Source organism: Lutra lutra, chromosome 12 (genome assembly GCF_902655055.1).
Source record: "Lutra lutra chromosome 12, mLutLut1.2, whole genome shotgun sequence".
NCBI classification, from domain to species: Eukaryota; Metazoa; Chordata; class Mammalia; order Carnivora; family Mustelidae; genus Lutra; species Lutra lutra.
Window position 1 is genome coordinate 47,450,387 of NC_062289.1, and position 20,034 is coordinate 47,470,420.

Sequence of the window (20,034 nt, forward strand, 5' to 3'; positions counted from 1 at the left end):
AGGAGGCAATGAGAAAGAAAGGTACAGTGATCTGTGGCTATGAGTTTACAAAAACATTGTCATCTAAATCTAACTGTACTATTATTATTCACCAGGATCATTTTCCCTTGACTTCCAGGCTCCAATCTTTTTTTTTTTTTTTTAAGTTTTCAAGTGTTACAATTTTATGGACTTTCCTGGTAGAGTGGAAAGGGCAAAATGAAAGTCACATCAAATTCATGGAGGTGAGATTAAGACTAAAATTTTTATAAAGGATAAAATTACCTTTAAGAGGACATTGACCGAGTCTGTGATGGTATGGACTGCTTTTTCATAGGAAATAGTTTCAAGAAAGCCTTCTGGAAATGCTTGTGACACAAGGGATACAGAAAAGGATTGACAAAGGAATTGAGCCATTGAAGCCAAAATGTGATTTCATACCCAACTATGTGAGGACGCTGGTCTAGTGGGTAAACTGAACGAATGATTGTAAACAATGAATAGGGAGCCCAACAAAAGGCAAAAACACCTAAGAGAATGGACAGTGACTTGGCTAATTTCCTGGCTCTGAGCAGTTCAATATGTTCCCTTTGGTGAAGACAGAGTGAATCAGAATGGGTGAGGGAAGCCATTTTGGAAGCAATTATACTGCTATTCATCTGGGCTCTTAAAGAATACAAGAGGCTGCCCTTTCTTTCATGCCTTTTCAGAGGAGCAGATGGTGCTGCTGTTTCCTTCGGTTCCGGAAGAGATGTTCTTCGAAACAGTCTACCCGTGAGTGAGGACCCACAGTTACTGGGAGAGACAGGAGAAGTGAGTGTGGGCTGGCTTTGCCACCGACTGAGATTGCTACGTTTCCACAGGCTCCAGTAAATGTACACGTTGAAATAGGCCACGGCAAAGACTGGGACCACGAATTCAAAGAATGACGAGATGGCGAGGATGTACCATAGGGTAAAGAATCCAGGTTCACAATCCTTCTCCAAGATCCTCAAGCTGGAATTCTTCCAAGACTCTGAAATTAGAATTATTGGCCCATGAACTAAGAAGGCCAGCACCCAGACAGCCACCATCAGAGCCACGATCTTCAAGTTCCCAGTGTGCTGAGCTCTGTAAGATACCTAAAAGAGACCAAATAAATTGTTCCAATATAATGAACATGTATTGGTTGCAGAAGGCCTATCATAGGCCTTCAGGAGTTTCAGGGCTATGCAAGAGGTAGTCAAGCTCCCTGGCCCTGGGTAACATGATATGGGCCAGGAGAGAGGGTTCAGTTCCAGAGGCAAACTTTCTTAGGGACCTTCCAGAGGAAATCTGTAACCCTCAAGATTAAGCCTCTGAAATTCTAGAAAACGTTAAGATCAATATCTAAAATAAAAACATGAAGTTTGGGGCACCTGGGTGGCTCAGTGGTTTAAGCTTCTGCCTTTGGCTCAGGTCGTGATCTCAGGGTCCTGGGATTGAGCCCTGCATTGGGCTCTCTGCTCAGCAGGGAGCCTGCTTCCCCCTCTATCTCTGCCTGCTGCTCTTCCTACTTGTGATCTCTCTCTCTCTCTCTGTCAAATAAATAAAATCTTTTAAAAAATAACAAATAAAAAAACAAAACGTGATGTTTCCAACTCCGTAGACACTAATGTGAATGGGCAAACTACTAAAACTATGTGCCCCCTTTCACAGTGTTTCACAATCTGCCAGCTGGGTCACAAGCGGCATTTTTCTTTTAATGAAAGAGAGCACTCAGTGTCAGAATGCCTCACAATTGCAAGGGTCTGTATTGTTTGATGATGCTTTGGCTTGGGGAATGTAGACCTACAGAAAGAGAGAGAGAAGCACGTGTACCGAACCCCAGTATCAAATGCGTTTCTCCCAGCGGTCACAATCAAACAAGACTGAGAGCCACTGGCTTTTTTGATTCTAATATTCAGGAAGAATCTATTCTGTATTTATCCTGATTCGTCAAGGTGGTGTCAAGAAGAGAGAATTCTTACATCACTCCCAAGAAGATGACCCCACCCCAAAAAAGTCTAAACCTACTATAGAGAAATAGCGTAATATGACTGAGCATTACCAAGTCATTTCCTTCTATAAACATTTCCACTCAACAAAAATGGTGCCAAAGCTGTGCTGGCCAACCACTTTGAGAGACACGGCCAAGGCAAGCACCAAGGTCTTTTTTTTTAAAAAGGTAGAGAATATGGGACGCCTGGGTGGCTCAGTTGGTTGGACGACTGCCTTCGGCTCAGGTCATGATCCTGGGAGTCCCGGGATCGAGTCCCGCATCGGGCTCCCAGCTCCATGGGGAGTCTGCTTCTCTCTCTGACCTTCTCCTCGCTCATGCTCTCTCTCACTGTCTCTCTCTCAAATAAATAAATAAAATCTTTAAAAAAAATAAAAATAAAAAAAATAAAAAGGTAGAGAATGTTCTAGATCTGCTTGGTCACAAAGACTGGCTTCTATAAGGGAAAATGAGATTCTATGAGTAAGGATTGCTCTCAGTTCTCAGGACCCATGATCTTTGATAGATCTTAATATCTTCAAAAATATCTTCTATAAGAAATCTAGAAGTTTGGGGCACCTGGGTGGCTCAGTCGTTAAGCTTCTGCCTTCAGCTCAGGTCATGATCCCAGCGTCCTGGGATCGAGCCCCACATCAGGCTCCTTGCTCAGTGGGAAGCCTGCTTCTCCCTCTTCCTCTGCTGCTCCCCTGCTTGTGTTCCCTCTCTCACTGTGTCTCTCTCTGTCAAATAAATAAATAAAATCTTAAAAAAAAAAAAAAGAAATCTAGAAGTTCACCCACCCTACATGAGGGATAAACACATGAACCAAGACTTTTTTTAAGGGGACCTGGAACAGACAACCTCCCTGAGCTTCTTTTGGATCAGTAAGTATCCTTCCGGCTCATATGTTCCATATTTCTCTGATTTCCTCACTCAAGGGAAAGGAAATGATTTCCTCAAGAAACTGGAACATGCCTCTGTTTCCCCCATTGTTCATGTACTATTTTCTCTGTGAGTTCCTAATCTCATGCTACAGTGTTTTCTCGTTTTTATTAAAAAGGCACAACAGTGCCCAGCACTGTCTGTCTTTGATGGATTGTGCAGGCTGGGAAGGGCTCACACCCAGTTGGCTGGAGGTAAGAGGAAGCAGACTTAAAAAAAAAAAAAGTTATTTTTAAAAACTGCAGGGAAGTGGGGTTTTTTTTCCAAATTACTGATATTTCTGAGGCTAAGCTAAAATGCATATGGTGCTGACCACAAGTTCCCAAGTACAATACACTTTTTTGCCTTCTGCTTCTCATGCCACTAATTAATACATTTCTTGCACTAAATCTAATGATTATGAAGATGGTAACAATACCCAGATGGTCATAAAACTGCATTTAGTTTTTTAATTGCTCTGTTCAGCCTTTGTAATGGTGTGATGCAATATGCTGGAAAGCAATCTCTTTTCTATTATGCATAAGGTCAAATGGGATAATGGACATCTAAGGGAATTGAAAAGATGATGCCCACCTCTTCATCTCTGGGTAGCATTTTTGACAGAGAGCTCAAGCATTGCTTGAATCCAGGCCCCAGCCAGTTGGAGTGGCCTTCCTGACATTAGTCAGTGGCCCAATCCTCCACCCATGACAGAAAATGTTCATTATTCAGGAGATTGCCTCTTATCCTGCTTCCTTTCCTGCCCCAGTAAGATATCCAAACATTCTGTCAATCAGGTTTCCTTTATAAGGCAGAGCAGCCCCCAGGACTTGCTGGAGTTAATGAATTGGCATTGCACGGCCATCCCAAGTGCCTGTTGCAGGTTGAATTGTGTCCTTCAAAGAGATAGGTTGAAGTCATAAGACCCGGTACCTGTGGGCATGACTTCATTTGCCAGTAGGTTCTTTGCAGACATGATCACTTTAAGATAAGGTCCTATTCAATCAGGGTGAGCCCTAATCCAGTAGGACTGGTGTCCTTATAAGAAAGACACAGACACACGGGGAGAACACCATTTGTCAATGGAAGCAGAGACTAAAGTGACACATCTACAAGCCAAGGGCCATGAAGAAATGCCAAGGATGGCTGGTAATATTAGAAGCTAAGAGAAAGGCATGTAACAGGCAGCCCTAGAGGCCTCAGAGAGAGCACTGCCCTGCCTCCACCTTGATTTAGGACTTTGGGTCTCCAAACATGAAATTCATTCCAGAGAAGAAGTTTCTGTGGTCTTAAGCCACCTGATGTGCAGTACTTAACTGCAGTAGTCCTAGGAAACTAGCGAGTCCCCAGCAACCATATTTTCCATGGTCTTGATTTCTTCATCTTCAGGTCAAAAAAAAAAAAAAAAGAAGAAGAAGAAGAAAGGAGAAAGGAGAAAGGAGAAAGAAGAAAGAAGAAAGAAGAAGAAGAAGAAGAAGAAGAAGAAGAAGAAGAAGAAGAAGAAGAAGAAGAAGAAGAAGAAAGAAGAAGAAGGAGGAGGAGGAGGAGGGGAAGGGGGAGGGAGAGGAGGAGGAGAAGGAGGAGAAGGAGGAGAAGGAGGAGAAGGAGAAGAAGGAGAAGAAGGAGAAGAAGGAGAAGGAGAAGAAGAAGAAGAAGAAGAAGAAGAAGAAGAAGAAGAAGAAGAAGAAGAAGAAGAAGAAGAAGAAGAAAGAAAGCAAGCAAGCAAGCACTCTCCACTCACTACCTTAATTCTGCATACATTTGAATTCCTACTCCTTCCAACTACACTGTTATTCCCCCACCCACTCTAGCTTCAGCCCCACGGATTTCTCTGCCCCTCCAGAGAATGGGTCTGAGCATGGTAATCACGCACTGCCATCTGCATAGGGCCTACCTTTTCCATATTATGGTCAGATTTCCATTCCCCAGGCCCTGCCCACGACTCTGCCTTATCATACGGTCTCCTCCACTTCAAACTACAGCAAGAGCTCAGCTTTGCCACAACCACTTCCTACGAGCTTCAGTGGTCTTTGAGGGCTTCCTGGCTCACACTGCTGCATTTGAACTCTTCACCAGCAGAGGCACAAGAGCTGCCTGAACGCCCCCTGCAGCCACCATGCACTGGGGTGCAGGGTTCTTGCTGGCCAGTTAACTCCATGCTGTGTACTAAGGATCTTGGTTCCAGCCGACCCAGCCCTCACCAAATTTATAGGCTGCGTGGCCAGGGGGGAATCCTCAGGTCAAGACTAGGAAACAAACCCACTCATTTTTCTCTGTGGACATCAGTCCTCATGTCTCTGTGACTTCTACACACTTTACAAACTGTCCCTTACCTTTGCATCCACCTAAGGTAGACCCAAGGGCTTGGACATCCAGCAAAGGGATGTCCTATAAGGAACATCCAGTGAAGACTAAAAAGAAATATTAACCCAGAAAATAAAAGGAAATGTTTCAGCACAAATGGGAAAGGTTATGAATTAGAGCACTCTTTTTTGAACATTTTGACGGACTCAAACTAAGAAATACATTTTATATTATCACTAAGTTCCCAGACAGAAGTACTCATAAAAAATACATTTATTATGTACAAGATACTCTTGACATTTTATACTCAATTTTTATTCTGTTTAACTATGGTTTTTTCTGTATTTTTCCACTGGAAAAAAATGGTGGCTGGGTGGCTCAGTTGGTTAAGCTGCTACCTTCCGCTCAGGTCATGATCCTGGTGTCCTGGGATTGAGTCCCGCATCAGGCTCCTTGCTCAGCAGGGAGCCTGCTTCCTCCTCTCTCTCTGCCTGCCTTTCTGTCTGCTTGTGTGTACTCTCTCTCTCTGACAAATAAATAAAAATCTTTAAAAAAAAAAAAAAACGGTCACAACCCACCGAACTGACTTCATGCCTCAATAATGGGTCACAAGTTGCAATTTGAAAACCATGAGCTTATAGTCATCTGAATTGGTCATCCAAGCTCATCACCGCTCTCTCTGTAGTTTGTCTAGTACCAACTGCAGCAGACTCTGGTGTCAATGATGTACCCAAGGCCAAGGGTCTGGATGTCCCAACACATTCATTCTCCCCTTCTTCCTGACAATATGGCAGCTCAACTAGAAACCACATTTCCCAGATTTGTTGCAAGGAGATGGGAGACCATGTGACTAAATGTCACCGATAAACTGTGAGTAGAAATGATTGTATGATTCTGCACTACTTGGTTAAAAGAAAATCCCTTGCCCTGGACTTTGGCCTTTTCCCCATCCTTTCTAGAACCTGGAGTGACAGCAACCTAACCTTGAACATGTGGAGGAGAATAATGACCTAGTGCAGGGGTCAGCAAACTACTGTTCATGAACCAAATGTGGCCCACCACCTGTTTGGATAAATAAATTTTTATTGGAACACAATGAATGAATCATTTTTTTAACATATCACGTATGGCTGTTTTGGTGTCATAATGAGATTTGAGCAGTTGCTATGGAGACCATATGTCCCTTTATAGCAAAAGTTTGCTGAGCCCTGCCCTAGAAGGTTCAGAGTCACCCTGTTAACCTAGGTTCCTGGAGCCAAGGCTTTCCTGGAATGTTCTGTGAGAGAAAAATAAATTTCTCTCTTGTTTGAGCCTCATCTTTGTCCCTACAGTTGATCCTTGCCTTGTGCAATATACCCTCCCAACCTTGTCTGCTACAAGCCGCACAGCCCTCCCAAGCCAGAGCTGTCACCATCCTCTCAAAACCTTCAAAACTACACCTGGTCCACTGCACCGAACCCACTTGTTTCTGGATCCTTCTCCACATGAGCCTATTATGCTCCTCAAAAGTGGAGACTAAGGTTTCATTTCTATATCCCAGCATTTAGCAAAATCCCTTGCACATAGTCATACCCCCCAGAGATGTGGGTCCTGGGACTCAAGAATGAAGGAGGTTTCCCATTTAGGTCTCAAAGACTTCAGATTACTGCCCCATATTTCTATACCCCTGACACCCTCTGTCTCTACTTGCATCTGCCTTATTTTTCCCCTTGTTCTATTGCTCATAAAGTTAGCCTGCTTAAGAACTGTCACTAACTTGTTGACGAGCCTATTCCAAATCTTGGATCAGTACGGATTTTCTTGGCATGGCTCCTACACTGGCACTGGGACTTGACCTCCCAGGCTAGTCCCACTGTCTAAACTATAGCTTCTCTGTATACTGTTTTTTTCCTTTGGCCATTTGAGATTGATTTTCTCACGATATTCAAAAGTCTGGGCATCTTTCTACTCACCCACCCGAAAAATATTCAGGTCTTAGTTTGGGTAAGGAATGGACTTGATAAATCTACTGGGACTCATACGTCTATCCAATCTGTTGTGGACTCAGTATACCGCTTCCAACAACTTGTCTTGGGTTTTTTTTGATGGCCTTCCCATGCTAGCAGCACAAAGGGGAGTGAGTGACTTAGCCAAATTACACACAGAAATTGTTCACTAAGGACCAATGAAAACTTAGCACCACATAACAGAAGGATTATCAGGCTCCTCTAAGGTTTGCCAACTAAACAAAAAATTACACTTAAAACAATTTCTGCTTGGGGACCCAAAATGTACAAGTATGTCATCTTCTAAAGAAGGTAAATGAAGGTTTGGACTTACAGCATTCGAGACTGACTGGTATCGATCATAGCTGATGAGAACAATGTTATACACAGATGCTGTACACAAAAGATAGTCAACAATGAGCCAAAAGGTACAGAGTCTACTTCCAAACTCCCAACCAAACAGCATGTGAGGGATGTACAAAGGAATGGAGATCATACCTGTATAGGGGAAAAAATAAAGCCAAAAAAAAGTGCATATCAATGAATACAAAGAGACCTAGGCATACAACACAATAACATATCTGAATTGACCAAAAGGGGGTTGATTATAATTTAGAAATTCATGGTGTTTCATTAGCAAAACTCAGGACTGATTTCCTACACATTCTTTAAATACCATTCTTACAATGGCTGTCATTAAGTATCATACATTTCCTTATTTCTTTCCAAATTAGGCTCAGGTCCCTACTTGCATTTCCAGACATATAGAGAACAAGTTATCCTTTTTTTTCTTTCTTTTTTTTATTTAAATTCAATTAGCCTACATATATCATTATTTTTTCATGTAGGGTTCAATGATTCATTAGTTGCATATGACACCAAGTGCTCAGCACATCACGTGCCCTCCTTAATACCCATCACCCAGTTACTGAATCCCCCAACCCTCCTCCCTTCTGCAACCCTCAGTTTGTTTCCCCCAGTCAAGAGTCTCTCATGGTTTGTCTCCCTCTCTGATTATTTCCCATTCAGTTTCCCCTCCCTTTCTCTATGATCCTCTGCACTATTCCTTACACTCCACATATGAGTGAAACCATATGATAATTGTCTTTCCCTGATTGAACAAGTCATCTTTATGTTCATAATCCAACCCAGACAGGATGGGCCAGCCTTCCCCCCAAACACAGCCCACAGTTTCACATGTCCTTTGCCAATAGCATTCTTTCTTCCTGGAATGGCCTCCTCTCTTCTACTGAGAAGTCTAATTACTTCCTGCTCATTTTTCTTTCACTTCACAAAAAGGATTTCTCTTTGTCATCTTTCTTGGAACTTCCTTGTCATCTGCATGGTGCTGGCACTTTGCTCTTCCCTCCCTCTCTCATGTACAAACACTTCCTTTTTTTTTTTTTCTTTTTTTTAATATCTTTTCAGTGTTCCAGCATTCATTGTTTATGCACTACACCCAGTGCTCCATGCAATACGTGCCCTCCACAATACCCACCACCAGGCTCACCCAATCCCCACGCCACCTCCCCTCCAAAACCCTGTTTGTTTCTCAGAGTCCACTGTCTCTCACAGTTTGTCTCCCCCTCTGACTTCCCCCAACTGACTTCTCCTCTCCATCTCCCAATGTCCACCGTGTTATTCCTTAAGCTCCACAAGAGAAACCATATGATAGACTCTCTCTGCTTGACTTATTTCACTCAGCATAATCTCTTCCAGTCCCGTCCATGTTGATATAAAAGTTGGGTATTCATCCTTTCTGATGGAGACATAATACTCCATTGTATGTGTAGACCATATCTTCTTTATCCATTCATCTGTTGAAGGGCATCATGGCTCTTTCCACAGTTTGGCGATTGTGGCCATTGCTGCTTTGAAGATTGGGGTACAGATGGCCCTTCTTCTCACTACCTCTGTATCTTTGGGGTAAATACCCAGTAGTGCAATTGCAGGGTCATAGGGTAGCTCTATTTTTAATTTCTTAAGGAATTTCCACACTGTTTTCCAAAGTGGCTGCCTCATCACTAGCCATCAGGGAGATACAAACACATTCTACTTTGCCTTTCTTTCATCTTTTCATTTGTTTCTCCCGAGGGTTAGGACCAGGTTGCAAGTTGATCTTTGTATTTTTCACAATACTGCGAGTTGACCAGTGGCTCCCACATTTAACTTAAATAAATTAGTAACAGCTGATATGTATTATGAAGTTACCACATGCCATACACTGTGCTCTGTCTATTGCATGTATCAACTCATTTAATGTTCATAGACACTGTCTGAGATAGAAACTATGCTGACTTGGGGCACCTGGGTGGCTCAATGGGTTAAGCCTCTGCCTTTGGCTCAGGTCATGGTCTCAGGGTCCTGGGATTGAGCCCCGCATCTGGCTCTCTGCTCAGCAGGGAGCCTGCTTCTCCCTTGCTCTCTGCCTGCTTCTCTGCCTGCGTGTGATATCTCTCTCTCTCTGTGTGTCAAATAAATAAATAAATAAATAATCTTTAAAAAAAAAAAAAAAGAAAGAAAGAAAGAAACCATGCTGACTTAGCCAATGAAGAACCTATAGCTCAAGATGGAGATAATTGCCCAAGGTCCACTCAGCTAGTAAGTGGAAGATCGGCTTTTTTTTTTTTTAATAGATTTTATTTATTTATTTCACAGAGATCACAAATAGGCAGAGAGGCAGGCAGAGAGAGAGAAGGAAGCAGGCTCCCTGCTAGGCAGGGAGCCCAACACGGGACTCGATCCCAGGACTCTGGGATCATGACCTGAGCAGAAGGGTCATGTCTAACCCACTAAGCCACCCAGGCTTTGAAACCTCATTGACTTTGAAACCAGGAAGTGTGATTTCAGGACTCCTGACTTGAACACTACCCTTTACTGAGTGAACAGGTATGCAAATGGTTGGGCTCTGGGCTCCCTTTCCTTTAGCTTCGCTCAAGTTTTTCATTGTATTGACTTTTCAGACAGGTGACAACTGCTCACTGAGTATGTAACCTATTAAGAGGAAGCTCAGTGAGAATCTTCTATTTTCTCAGGCACTTGGCAAGATTTCCTGTTTTCCTACGAAAATCGAGTTAGCCTCTCTTGAAGAACAGTAGTAAAAGCAAAAGAAAGGAGAAGGAAAGGGAAGGATGAAGGAAACCCTGCATTCTCCCAAAACCAGATGATCTGAGGATATAACCAGTGGGGTGTGGTTTCAGCACCAGTGAACGGGAACACGGAATTGAGTGTTTTCTACCTAAGTTCACATGTAGGCATTATCAAGATGGAAGAGTTGTGTGGTCAGTTCTTATATGTAGTTCAAATTGCCTGCTGGTTTCACGTTTGGATTATATTTTTAATGATAACCAAGCTTCCTTATGGGGACTTCCATCTCAAAGGAGCGCCCGTGTGCCTGCCCATGCATGAACACACCTGTGATATAAAATAGGTATAAACAGATAAGATAAAGTATCTGAGATAAATCAAAGTATCTTCAAAACAGAGATGTGTAGCATGTTTTGGCCCAGAGTTGTGGCTTTCATCTGATATTTCCAACATGAGTGTTACACACACACACACACACACACACACACACGCACGCATGTACACACACACTCGGCCCTGGACACATCTCGCAGCCTCATTTCCTCCACAGAATGACAAAAGGCGCAAGGCCAGTAGTCATTTGCATTACAGACACCACAGTCTATTCAAACATTAAAGATTGGGGGTGAGTTCAACAATCTTGTCCACACATTTTCTGAATTAGATGAAAGAGGAAGGGTGTGTCTAGGTGTGTTCAAATCTTTAGTGGCTGCTTGACAGAGCAGTTTAAAACAGGCTGTAGTCCTATTCCTTCGGTGTGTTTTTTTTCCTCAGGATTTTATTTATTTATCTGAGGGGTGGGGAGTGGGTCAGAGGGAGAAGCAGATGCCCGGCTGCGCAGGGAACCCTATGCGGGCCCAGGGATCCTGACCTGAGCAGAAGGCACACGTCACAACCACTTCACCAACTGAGCCACCCAGGCACCCCACCACCACCACGACCACCACCATTCCTTTGGCTTTACTGAAACTCTGCTGTCACCTCATGTTCTACGTGATATTTTAGCACAAATATCTCGCTCAGATCTTCTGTCTTGCTGAGTGGAAATGTTTGTGGCTTATTCCAAAGGAGTTTCAAAAACTGAATTGGAAATATTTCTAGGATATACCCACTCTGCAATGTTTCTATAACTTCCACTCTGGAATCGGGCTTCTGGGTCAAATGGACTTGAGAAGTGAAACTAAGAGCTAGTTTCTTGAAAAGAGCAATAAGCCTTGGGCATGACAGATTAAGGGGGTTGGGAGTGGAGAGTAAAAGAAAACAAACTGTAGTAAGAGAAGGCAGTGAAGAAATAAGAACAAGGAGGTAAAGGAACAGGGGGAGGAGAAAAGACCTGTGGGTCGGGGAGGGGGGAACCCTGTGAGAACCCAGGCCACTTGCTCACCCCAGCCTATACCCCACCCCTACCCTGCCACCTTTCCTGTCTCACTTCCCACTACTCTCTCTGCCCGGCCTCAAATACACCACACATACACCCCAGATCCTCGCACTTTCCTCAGCATGAAATGCCCTTCCCTCAGAGAGCTTCTTCTAGTCACTCTGATGTGTCCTGACCAATGAGCCCTACCCCTGACATTTAAATGGCAACCTCCATCTCTAGCACCCTTTCTCTCCCTCATCCCTGCTGTTTTTCTCACTAGCAATGACTACCCTCTAAAACACTATGTAATTGTATTCACTTGTTTACATTTATCATGTTTCTCCCCACTTCCCCCCTGCTAAGTAGAAATAGAAGCACCATCCCCACCACCTCAAAAAGTGCCTGCTTCAAAAAAAACCAATACTGGATAAATGAATAGATGAGAATGGGAAAGCCCAGTTTGCTTGAAAATTATCACCAACCTGGTATTACCCCTTCTTTCCAAAGCCAGCTAAGAAGCTACATCTTCCATGGGAAAATGACAATCAAAAGTTGGAGGGAGCTAAAAGCCCCAGTGAATTCTTTGGGCCAAGAGTGGAATGTGTGGATAATGGTGAATGCATAGAGGGTGTTATGGACTGAATGTTCGTGTCCCCCCAAAATTCATATGTTGAAGCTCTACCCCCCAGGGTGGCCTCACTTGGAGATACGGCATACAAGGAGGTAAAGTTAAATGAGCCATTGGGATGGAAACCTAGCCCAACAGGATTAGTGTCCTTATAAGAAGAAACACTGGAGAGCTAGCTTGCTCACTCCATACACACTCAGAGGAAAGGCCACAGGACAACACATGGAGAAGGAAGCTGCCTACAAATCAGGAAGAGAGTCCTCACCAGGAACCAAATCTGCTGGCACCTTGATCTGGGACTTCTCAGCCTCCAGAACCATGAGAAAGTCCATTGCCGTTAAGTCATGGTATTTTGTTACAGCAGCCCAAGCTAACATTAGTCATGTGATACCAATTCTATAGATATCCATATGTATCTTTTTTTTCCTGGAATAGTGTGCAGATGAGGAAAGAGAAGAGCCTCAACACAAAACTCTGAACTTGTTTTAGAAAGTTCTCAGAGGCTGCCCTAATTCTAAGAGCATCGTGGCAAATACTGTTAAGTAAGTTTACGTCTGGATGAAGCTGGCAGGGGGCATGGAAAATGCGAAGGATGAAGTGATTCTGGCTTGTGTCCAATTGCTCTCATCAGCATCAAAGCCATTTATTTTTCCAGCCACATGCCAGTGGCGGGGGCCCCCCAGAACCACTGGATAACTACATCTGCAGGGACATTTCCCCAACACCCAACACATCTTTATACTGTGGTGCCCAAGCCCATGTAGGTGAGGCTGCCCTAGTCCTTCCACTGGGCCACAAAAGGAAATGCTCTGTTCTTATCTAGTACCATCTTTGTTCAAAAGCTTCAGCCCTCAGGCTCTCCCCGTTGGGTAGAGTTGTACCCCATCCCTTCCTACCACAACTCCCTTTGAGTTAGTCAAAACACATAATCAGCGGTAAGTGCTAAGTATTATCTAAAAGTTATACAGTTCTGTGAAGAAGGCAAAGAGAGATAAATATATTTAGAGCAGAATATTCTCTCTGTTCGCATAAATAGAGTCATATATTTATGTCTGTTTCTGTGATTGTAGAGAATGATGTAGAAGGATCTACCTCAAGTGGTTAATGTGAGTTACCTGGAGGGTCAGAATTGAGGAGAGGAATGGAGAGATTGTTGCCTTTTTTCAATACTTCTATATTGGTTCTCCACCTTTATATCTAACTCAGTCATATCTGTGCCGTGACTCCTAAACCCATCTCTCCAGGTAGAAGTTTCCTCCAGAAAGTTTATCAGCACAATATCAGAAGTATCCGCTGCCCTCCCAAATGCCCCCATTCCTATTAATTGTGCCATATTTTTCTTGTAGCCAGAAATTAATCTTTATCTCATTTTTCTCTTTCTCCTGCCCAACCCCATCCTTGAGCTCCACCTCCCTCCCCAACTTCCTTTCCACCCTCCCCACAGTAGCTCGGAGCCTTAACATATGACTTGGGCCTAGATTGCTGTAGGAATGTTTTTGAAGCCAAACTGCCACCTGCTCCAGCTTCTCCCACCTGCTATGTGTCTGCTAATCCCTCTAAGGTGAAGCGTCGAACCATCAGATCTCTCACCTGCTTTAAAAATCCAGATCTCTATGCTGAGTGAAATAAGTCAAGCAGAGAGAGTCAATTATCCAATGGTTTCACTTATTTGTGGAGCATAACAAATAACATGGAAGACAGGGGGAGATGGAGAGGAGAAGGGAGCTGAGGGAAATTGGAAGGGGAGGTGAACCATGAGAGACTATGGACTCTGAAAAACAACCTGAGGGTCTTGAAGGGGCAGGGGGTGGGAGGTTGGGGGAACCAGGTGGTGGGTATTAGGGAGGGCACGTATTGCATGGAGCACTGGGTGTGGTGCAAAAACAATGAATACTATTACGCTGAAAAGAAATTAAAAATAAATAAATAAATAAAAATAAAAATAAAAAGCCAGATCTCCACGCTACCTGTTAAGTAATCGCCATTCCAGACACATTAGTATTCAAGAGTCTTCATTACATAGATTCCAACTACTCCAACTTCATCCCCTACTGATCTGATACAGCCAGCCTGGGGCTCAGACTTAGTAAGATGTACACAATGATTTTCCTACCAGCAGGTCTTTGCTGATTCTTGGAATACTCCTTTTCCATCTCTGCCTTTGAAAGTTCTACCCATCCTTTGAAGTTCATTTCAGATGCTGCTACCCACTAACCAAACAGGCCCTCTCCCTTCTCTGAGTTCCCAATAGCACTTGGAAGGTCTCGTGATTCTTAAGTCATACTCTATACTGTTACAGTCACTTGTTTCTCTTATCCACCCTCCTACATTGAAACCTTACCAAAGCAAGAGACTAACGTAGTCTTCTATATATCTCATTATCTAATCATACTTGGGTACTTAACTGTCCTTACACATGATAGGTAATCTACTACCAAATGTGACCTTGGTTTGAGTTGACACCTACCTGCAGAGAAATCAAAAGAGAAGAGGACTAACATTGTTGAGCAACCCTACATTCCAGGCAATAAAGTTAAGTATTCTGCAAGTTTTGTTTCACCGTAAAATAAATGAAAGCATTTATGAAGTTATAGACAATGACAAGTTAAATTATACTAGAAACTCCTATAAAGCAATATCATCAACTGACATTTCTACACATATTTATAAACCTAAACATACAAGGAAAATAATTCCAGAAACAAGTAACTCTTGGACTAGAGCAATTTTAGAACTATTCCGGACTTATTTTTATTCTGCATAAAGCAAACTGTTGTCAAATGAAAATTCTCCTACAAACCTGATTCACACATATATACCCTTCCTCTAAAATGCCATATAGCCTCCCCAGAACCTCAATTTTTAAACTTTATGTTTTTAACATCCCCAAATCTATACAGTCCCTGGAAATCACAAACGCTTATTTAAAAAAAAGAAGAAAGCTAGTTTTAAGGTTTTAGAAGTAAATTATAATTAGAAAAGATTATCTGAAATAAAGATATGTAACTTACCAACGAAGAAGTCAGCAATGGCCAAGTTAAGGAAGAAGTAATTACTTCGATGTCTAAGCTTTTTGTCCACCACAAAAGCTAGAATAACTACAGCATTTCCTAGCATTATAGCAAAAGCTAGTAAGCCCATTAAAAATGCTAGAGTAACGCGAGTACTTAGTGGTAAAGTAGTTGCGTTCATGCCGTTAGAAGCTGGTATCACATTAAATGATAAAGAAGCTCAATAGAGCAAATTAATGCAGCAAGAAAATTCTGACAAGTCTGTTCTCCAATCGAATACCTAATATATATAGTCTCCTACTCACAACAATATTTTTCAAAATCTAATGCTGATCTCACTGTACTTCCTGATTCTTGATAAGGTAATCTTGTGATAACAGTTTCCCTTTAACTGACACTGAAAAAGTCTTTTCCAGAAGACAATGAGATATTTTCTTGTACACATCTGAATATGATTTAGCCATCTCCCCTTAATAGAGCAATATTACATACTATGTGTGAAATATAATTGATTCAGTGTATAGGTAAGAAATGGGGCTCCAACGAGGTTTATTTTTCCAGCTGTTAGAGATCTAGTTCAAGATTCCCTTCTGACCACAAAGGAAGACCATGGGCTGAATTCACCATCCCATTTGATACAAACAAAAGAAACTGGACAGAATATATGTAAGAATGGTTTTCAAGGCACTGGACATCAGGCAGTAAAGGACAGTGATCCCTGAGAAAAGGGGAGAAAACGAGGTCAGCTCTGCAGTTGTCCCTGCTTACAGTCTTCTGTGAGCTTCCAGGCACAGAGCAGAGAGGGGACATGTAGGAGGAGCCCCTACCAGATTTCCTGCAATGGGGAGATGAAGCTGGGAGTCAGGAAGTACCCGACAGGACTCTGCTACAGAACAGCTATGTAATGTGTATATTTTAACTGCACATAAGCCAGAAGTCTTGTGTGTAAGAGGGTGCTTGTGATTGTTTTAAAAATGTAGCTGATAAAAATAAAATACACATTACGTGGAGATTTGACTTAAGGTTGATTTGATTTGACTATTTTTCATTCATGGCATGCGAATTAATGAAAGTGATCTTTTTTAAAAACTCCAAATGATTTTCCCCATTTGCCCCTCTCCTTCATCTTTATTCTTCTTCACATTCACCCATTATTCATTCACTAACAAAAGGCATTGGGAATTTTTACATTCTTCCAGTTACAAAGTCCCTTTCCAAACTAGCCAGTTTTTATGTTCAGTCAACTTTGAAGGTCTTTCTATTAAAAAAGCCAGGCAGCACTGGTTTAGTATAGTTTCTTAATTCCAGTCTCTAAACTGGAGGCTCTACAGAGCATTCAGTGTGAAAGGGGAAGGAAAGAAAGGCTGATAGGCTAACCGGGTCTGTGGTAAAAGATAAGGTTCAAAAGTAAACAAGATGACGGTAAGCAGGACAGATAAAATTGTGAAAGGGCACTGAGTGAGTTGGCCCAGGAGGTCAACAAGGATTTATTTGATGGACAGAGAATGGCAATCTGGACTATTTTTTTGTAACTTCATGTGGGAAGAGAAAGCAATCCAACAGACTTGGAGAGCTTGCCTTGTGGCCTTAGGTTGTGGGGAACTGCCTTCACAGAAGGGGACTGCCAGGTAGGTAACATTTGGGAAAAAGAAGAATGACAAATCATGTTGGGCTACATTTCATTCTCCTTTTTTTCCCATTTATTTATTTATTTGACAGAGAGATCACAAGTAGGCAGAGAGGCAGGCAGAGATAGAGGGGGAAGCAGGCTCCCTGCTAAGCGGAGAGCCTGATGCGGAGCTCAATCCCAGGACCCTGAGATCATGATCTGAGCCGAAAGGCAGAGGCTTAACCCACTGAGCCACCCAGGCGCCCCTACATTTCATGCTCTTAACTTGTGTGAACACAGAGTGGACTAGGTGTGTAGCTCAGAATTCTACTCCAGGTACTCTATTTGAATTTATTTAAATTTAATGGTGTCAATTTGCTATAATTCATGTGGCAAGACACTTCCTTTTCTATCACTCCTGATGTATGTCTAACTATTCTCTTTTAAGTATTTATGATGCTTTAAAAATCCAAGTTCTATAAATAAAAATAAATTAAAAAAAAATACATTGTGGGGCACCAGAGTGGCTCGGTCAGTTAAGTGACCAACTCTTGGTTTTGGCTCAGGTTATAATCTCGGGGTCATGAGATCAAGCCCTGTGTCAAACCCCACATCAGGTTCCACATTTAGAGCAGAGTCTGCTTGGGACTTTCTCTCCTTCTCATTCTGCCCCTACGGCCCTGCTTCCTTGCACGCTCTAGCTCTGCCTCTCTCAAATAAATAAATAAATCTTTAAAAAAATAAAAAATAAATCCCGTCAACTGTCTATTATCAGTAGTCTTCATAGGCATTCAGGTAGAAGTTATTCACAAAGATTGTTTTATATCATGGACTTTAACATTCAAAAAGTCATGATTAAGACCTTTTAATCAAGATTGTTAAACATCTAGAGGCTTTTATATATCAATTAGCAATTTGCTATTAAATAATTAACTTAAATAATTTATTTTATTGGACTGTGACCAGTGATTTGGCATTATTTAGATCTTTTAACTTAATCCATTAATTATGCTTATATAACTAAGAACAGAAATAAATATCACCCTGCCTCATCTAGTGATTGTGAAGACATGTACATATAAAGCAATCGAATGATAAATTACAGATTCATCTTACTAATGTCAAGAGAGACACAGCAAGAATCTTAACCTTACCCATCAGAACTCTGTACCCAGGTTCCCAAAAGGTTGCATCTCCTTTAACAAACAAGAAGCTAAAACCATCATCATGCAGTTTTTCTAGCAGGTCTGCATTTAGGGATGAAGAGGAAGTAGAAGGACCAAGCTCTTTTCTTCCCGAAGCTATTCTGCATTTTCAACTGGGTGGTCTGTTGTTGAGTTTTAAGACTTCTTCATGTATTCTAGATACTAGACCCTTATCATATACAATTTGCAAATATTTACTCCCATTCTGTGTGTTGTTTTTACTTTCTAAATAATGTCCTTTGAAGCACAGAAGTTTTTAATTTTGATGAATTCCAATTTATTATTTTTAATTGCTTATGCTTTTGGTGTCACATCTAAGAAACACTATCTAATCCAAAGTCATGAAGATTTACTAGTATGTTTTCTTCTATAAATTTTATACTTTTAGCTCTTACATTTAGGTCTTTTAAGATTTGAGCTAATTTTCTTTCTTTCTTTCTCTTTCTTTCTTTCTTTCTTTCTTTCTTTCTTTCTTAAAAAGCAAGACATGTCAAATATACTTCAAAAAAGGTACCCTGAGGAGCAAGAGCTTGATCCAGTGTGGAGAGACAGACCTCTGGATGAGTCTGTCCTGGTCACTATGGTGTTGCTAGCATAGGTAGCCAATGAGTATTTGTTGAATGACAAAATCCCAAATAATTTCCATGGATGGAGAGCAAGTTCCACTATTTCTGCCTTGACCCAGAAACTCAGCCCATCAACCAGCTTTGCAGGGTTTTGAGTTTAGTTCAAGGGTATTCTGGAGGCTTTGAGCTAATTTTCATATATGGTGTGAGGTAAGGGTGCAACTTCATTGTTTTGCACGCGGATATCAAGTTGACACTACTTGTCGGAAAGGCTACTTTCTACCCATTGAATTGCCTTGGAATCCTTATAGAAAACCAACTGACCATAAATGTATGGGTTTATTTCTTGATTCTCAACTCTAGTTCATTGATCTTTATGTCTGTTCTTAAGCAAGTACCATACTCTTCTGTATTTTCTATTCAGTTTAACAATATTTTTCTATCTTAAACATCATACAAAGTCCATTTCAAGCTTGTGAAATAGAAATTTAAGGTTTAATACATAAAATCATTTAAATTTAAGACATGAAATCATTAGGGAAGCCAATATTAAGAAGAAAACTCACCAGCACTTAAGATCAATATGAAATCACATTTTAGCATTCAAATAATGTAGATTCATTTAAGCTCTCATAAAAATTTTAAAAAAGCACAACAGCATAGTTGGCAGATGACAGAGCTGAATACAGTCTTAAGTATAGGATTTCATTTAAAATCTGGTCATTATGATTATATTTAAACAAGTTAGATAACATGCAAACATGATCTTGGATCTTCTGATTCCACATATAAGGAGCTTAGAATTCACTACTCTACCCTACTAAATAAAAAGCTGAACAGACTGAAAAACCAACTCTTCAGAGGGATGGACACAGGGCAAACAGCTGTCCTCAAGATTGGGAAGACAAACAAGCAAATACACAGAGTTACGAGTTATCAGAGCAGGAAGTCTGAAAACAGAAAACACTAAGGAACTAGTGCCAGGGTAAGAAAACCTCAACTGTAATTGACAAATTGCTAGAGGACCAGTGCAGACAACTCAGAGTTTAAAATTCCAAGGGGTTCCAGTCAGAGGGAGGGCCCCACAATACTGTGAGATTTATTTCCAAGAGTTTGACCAAGTTCCCAGGGTAAATATCAGGAAAATCCCCTCATAATTCCAGCAAGGGGAGGGGAAAAGGAACCATTTTGAAAAATGTCAGAGCACTCTGTTCTTAATGAGGTCTGTCCTCGGAGGAAACTAATTAAGCAGAGCTTAACCTGCTGGGGTTAGATCAGAGCCTAACAGTTCTAGGGGAACAGAAACACCCAACTGCAGCCCACTCTAGCCATCTTGTCCCACCTAAAGGAAGAGAGTAAGAAATATTTGTGCAGTTCACAGTC

The 20,034-nt window shown here is 41.7% G+C and overlaps 1 protein-coding gene across 4 annotated transcripts in view; it reads right to left on the bottom strand.

The window, feature by feature from the left end:
- Positions 1-202: 202 nt before the first annotated feature.
- The window catches only part of HRH4 (histamine receptor H4), a 28,765-nt gene continuing 8,933 nt past the window's right edge, over positions 203-20,034 (bottom strand). For 2 of the 4 annotated variants that reach the window (XM_047697183.1, XM_047697185.1), the window contains 2 exons: positions 7,520-7,683; positions 203-1,100 (listed from right to left, as the gene is read on the bottom strand). In XM_047697183.1, the coding sequence (XP_047553139.1) occupies positions 267-1,100; positions 7,520-7,683 (998 nt within the window). In that variant the 3' untranslated portion in view covers positions 203-266. Of the gene's footprint in view, positions 1,101-7,519; positions 7,684-15,271; positions 16,943-20,034 lie in introns of those variants that run through there. The other 2 variants (XM_047697182.1, XM_047697184.1) reach the window with 2 other exon arrangements.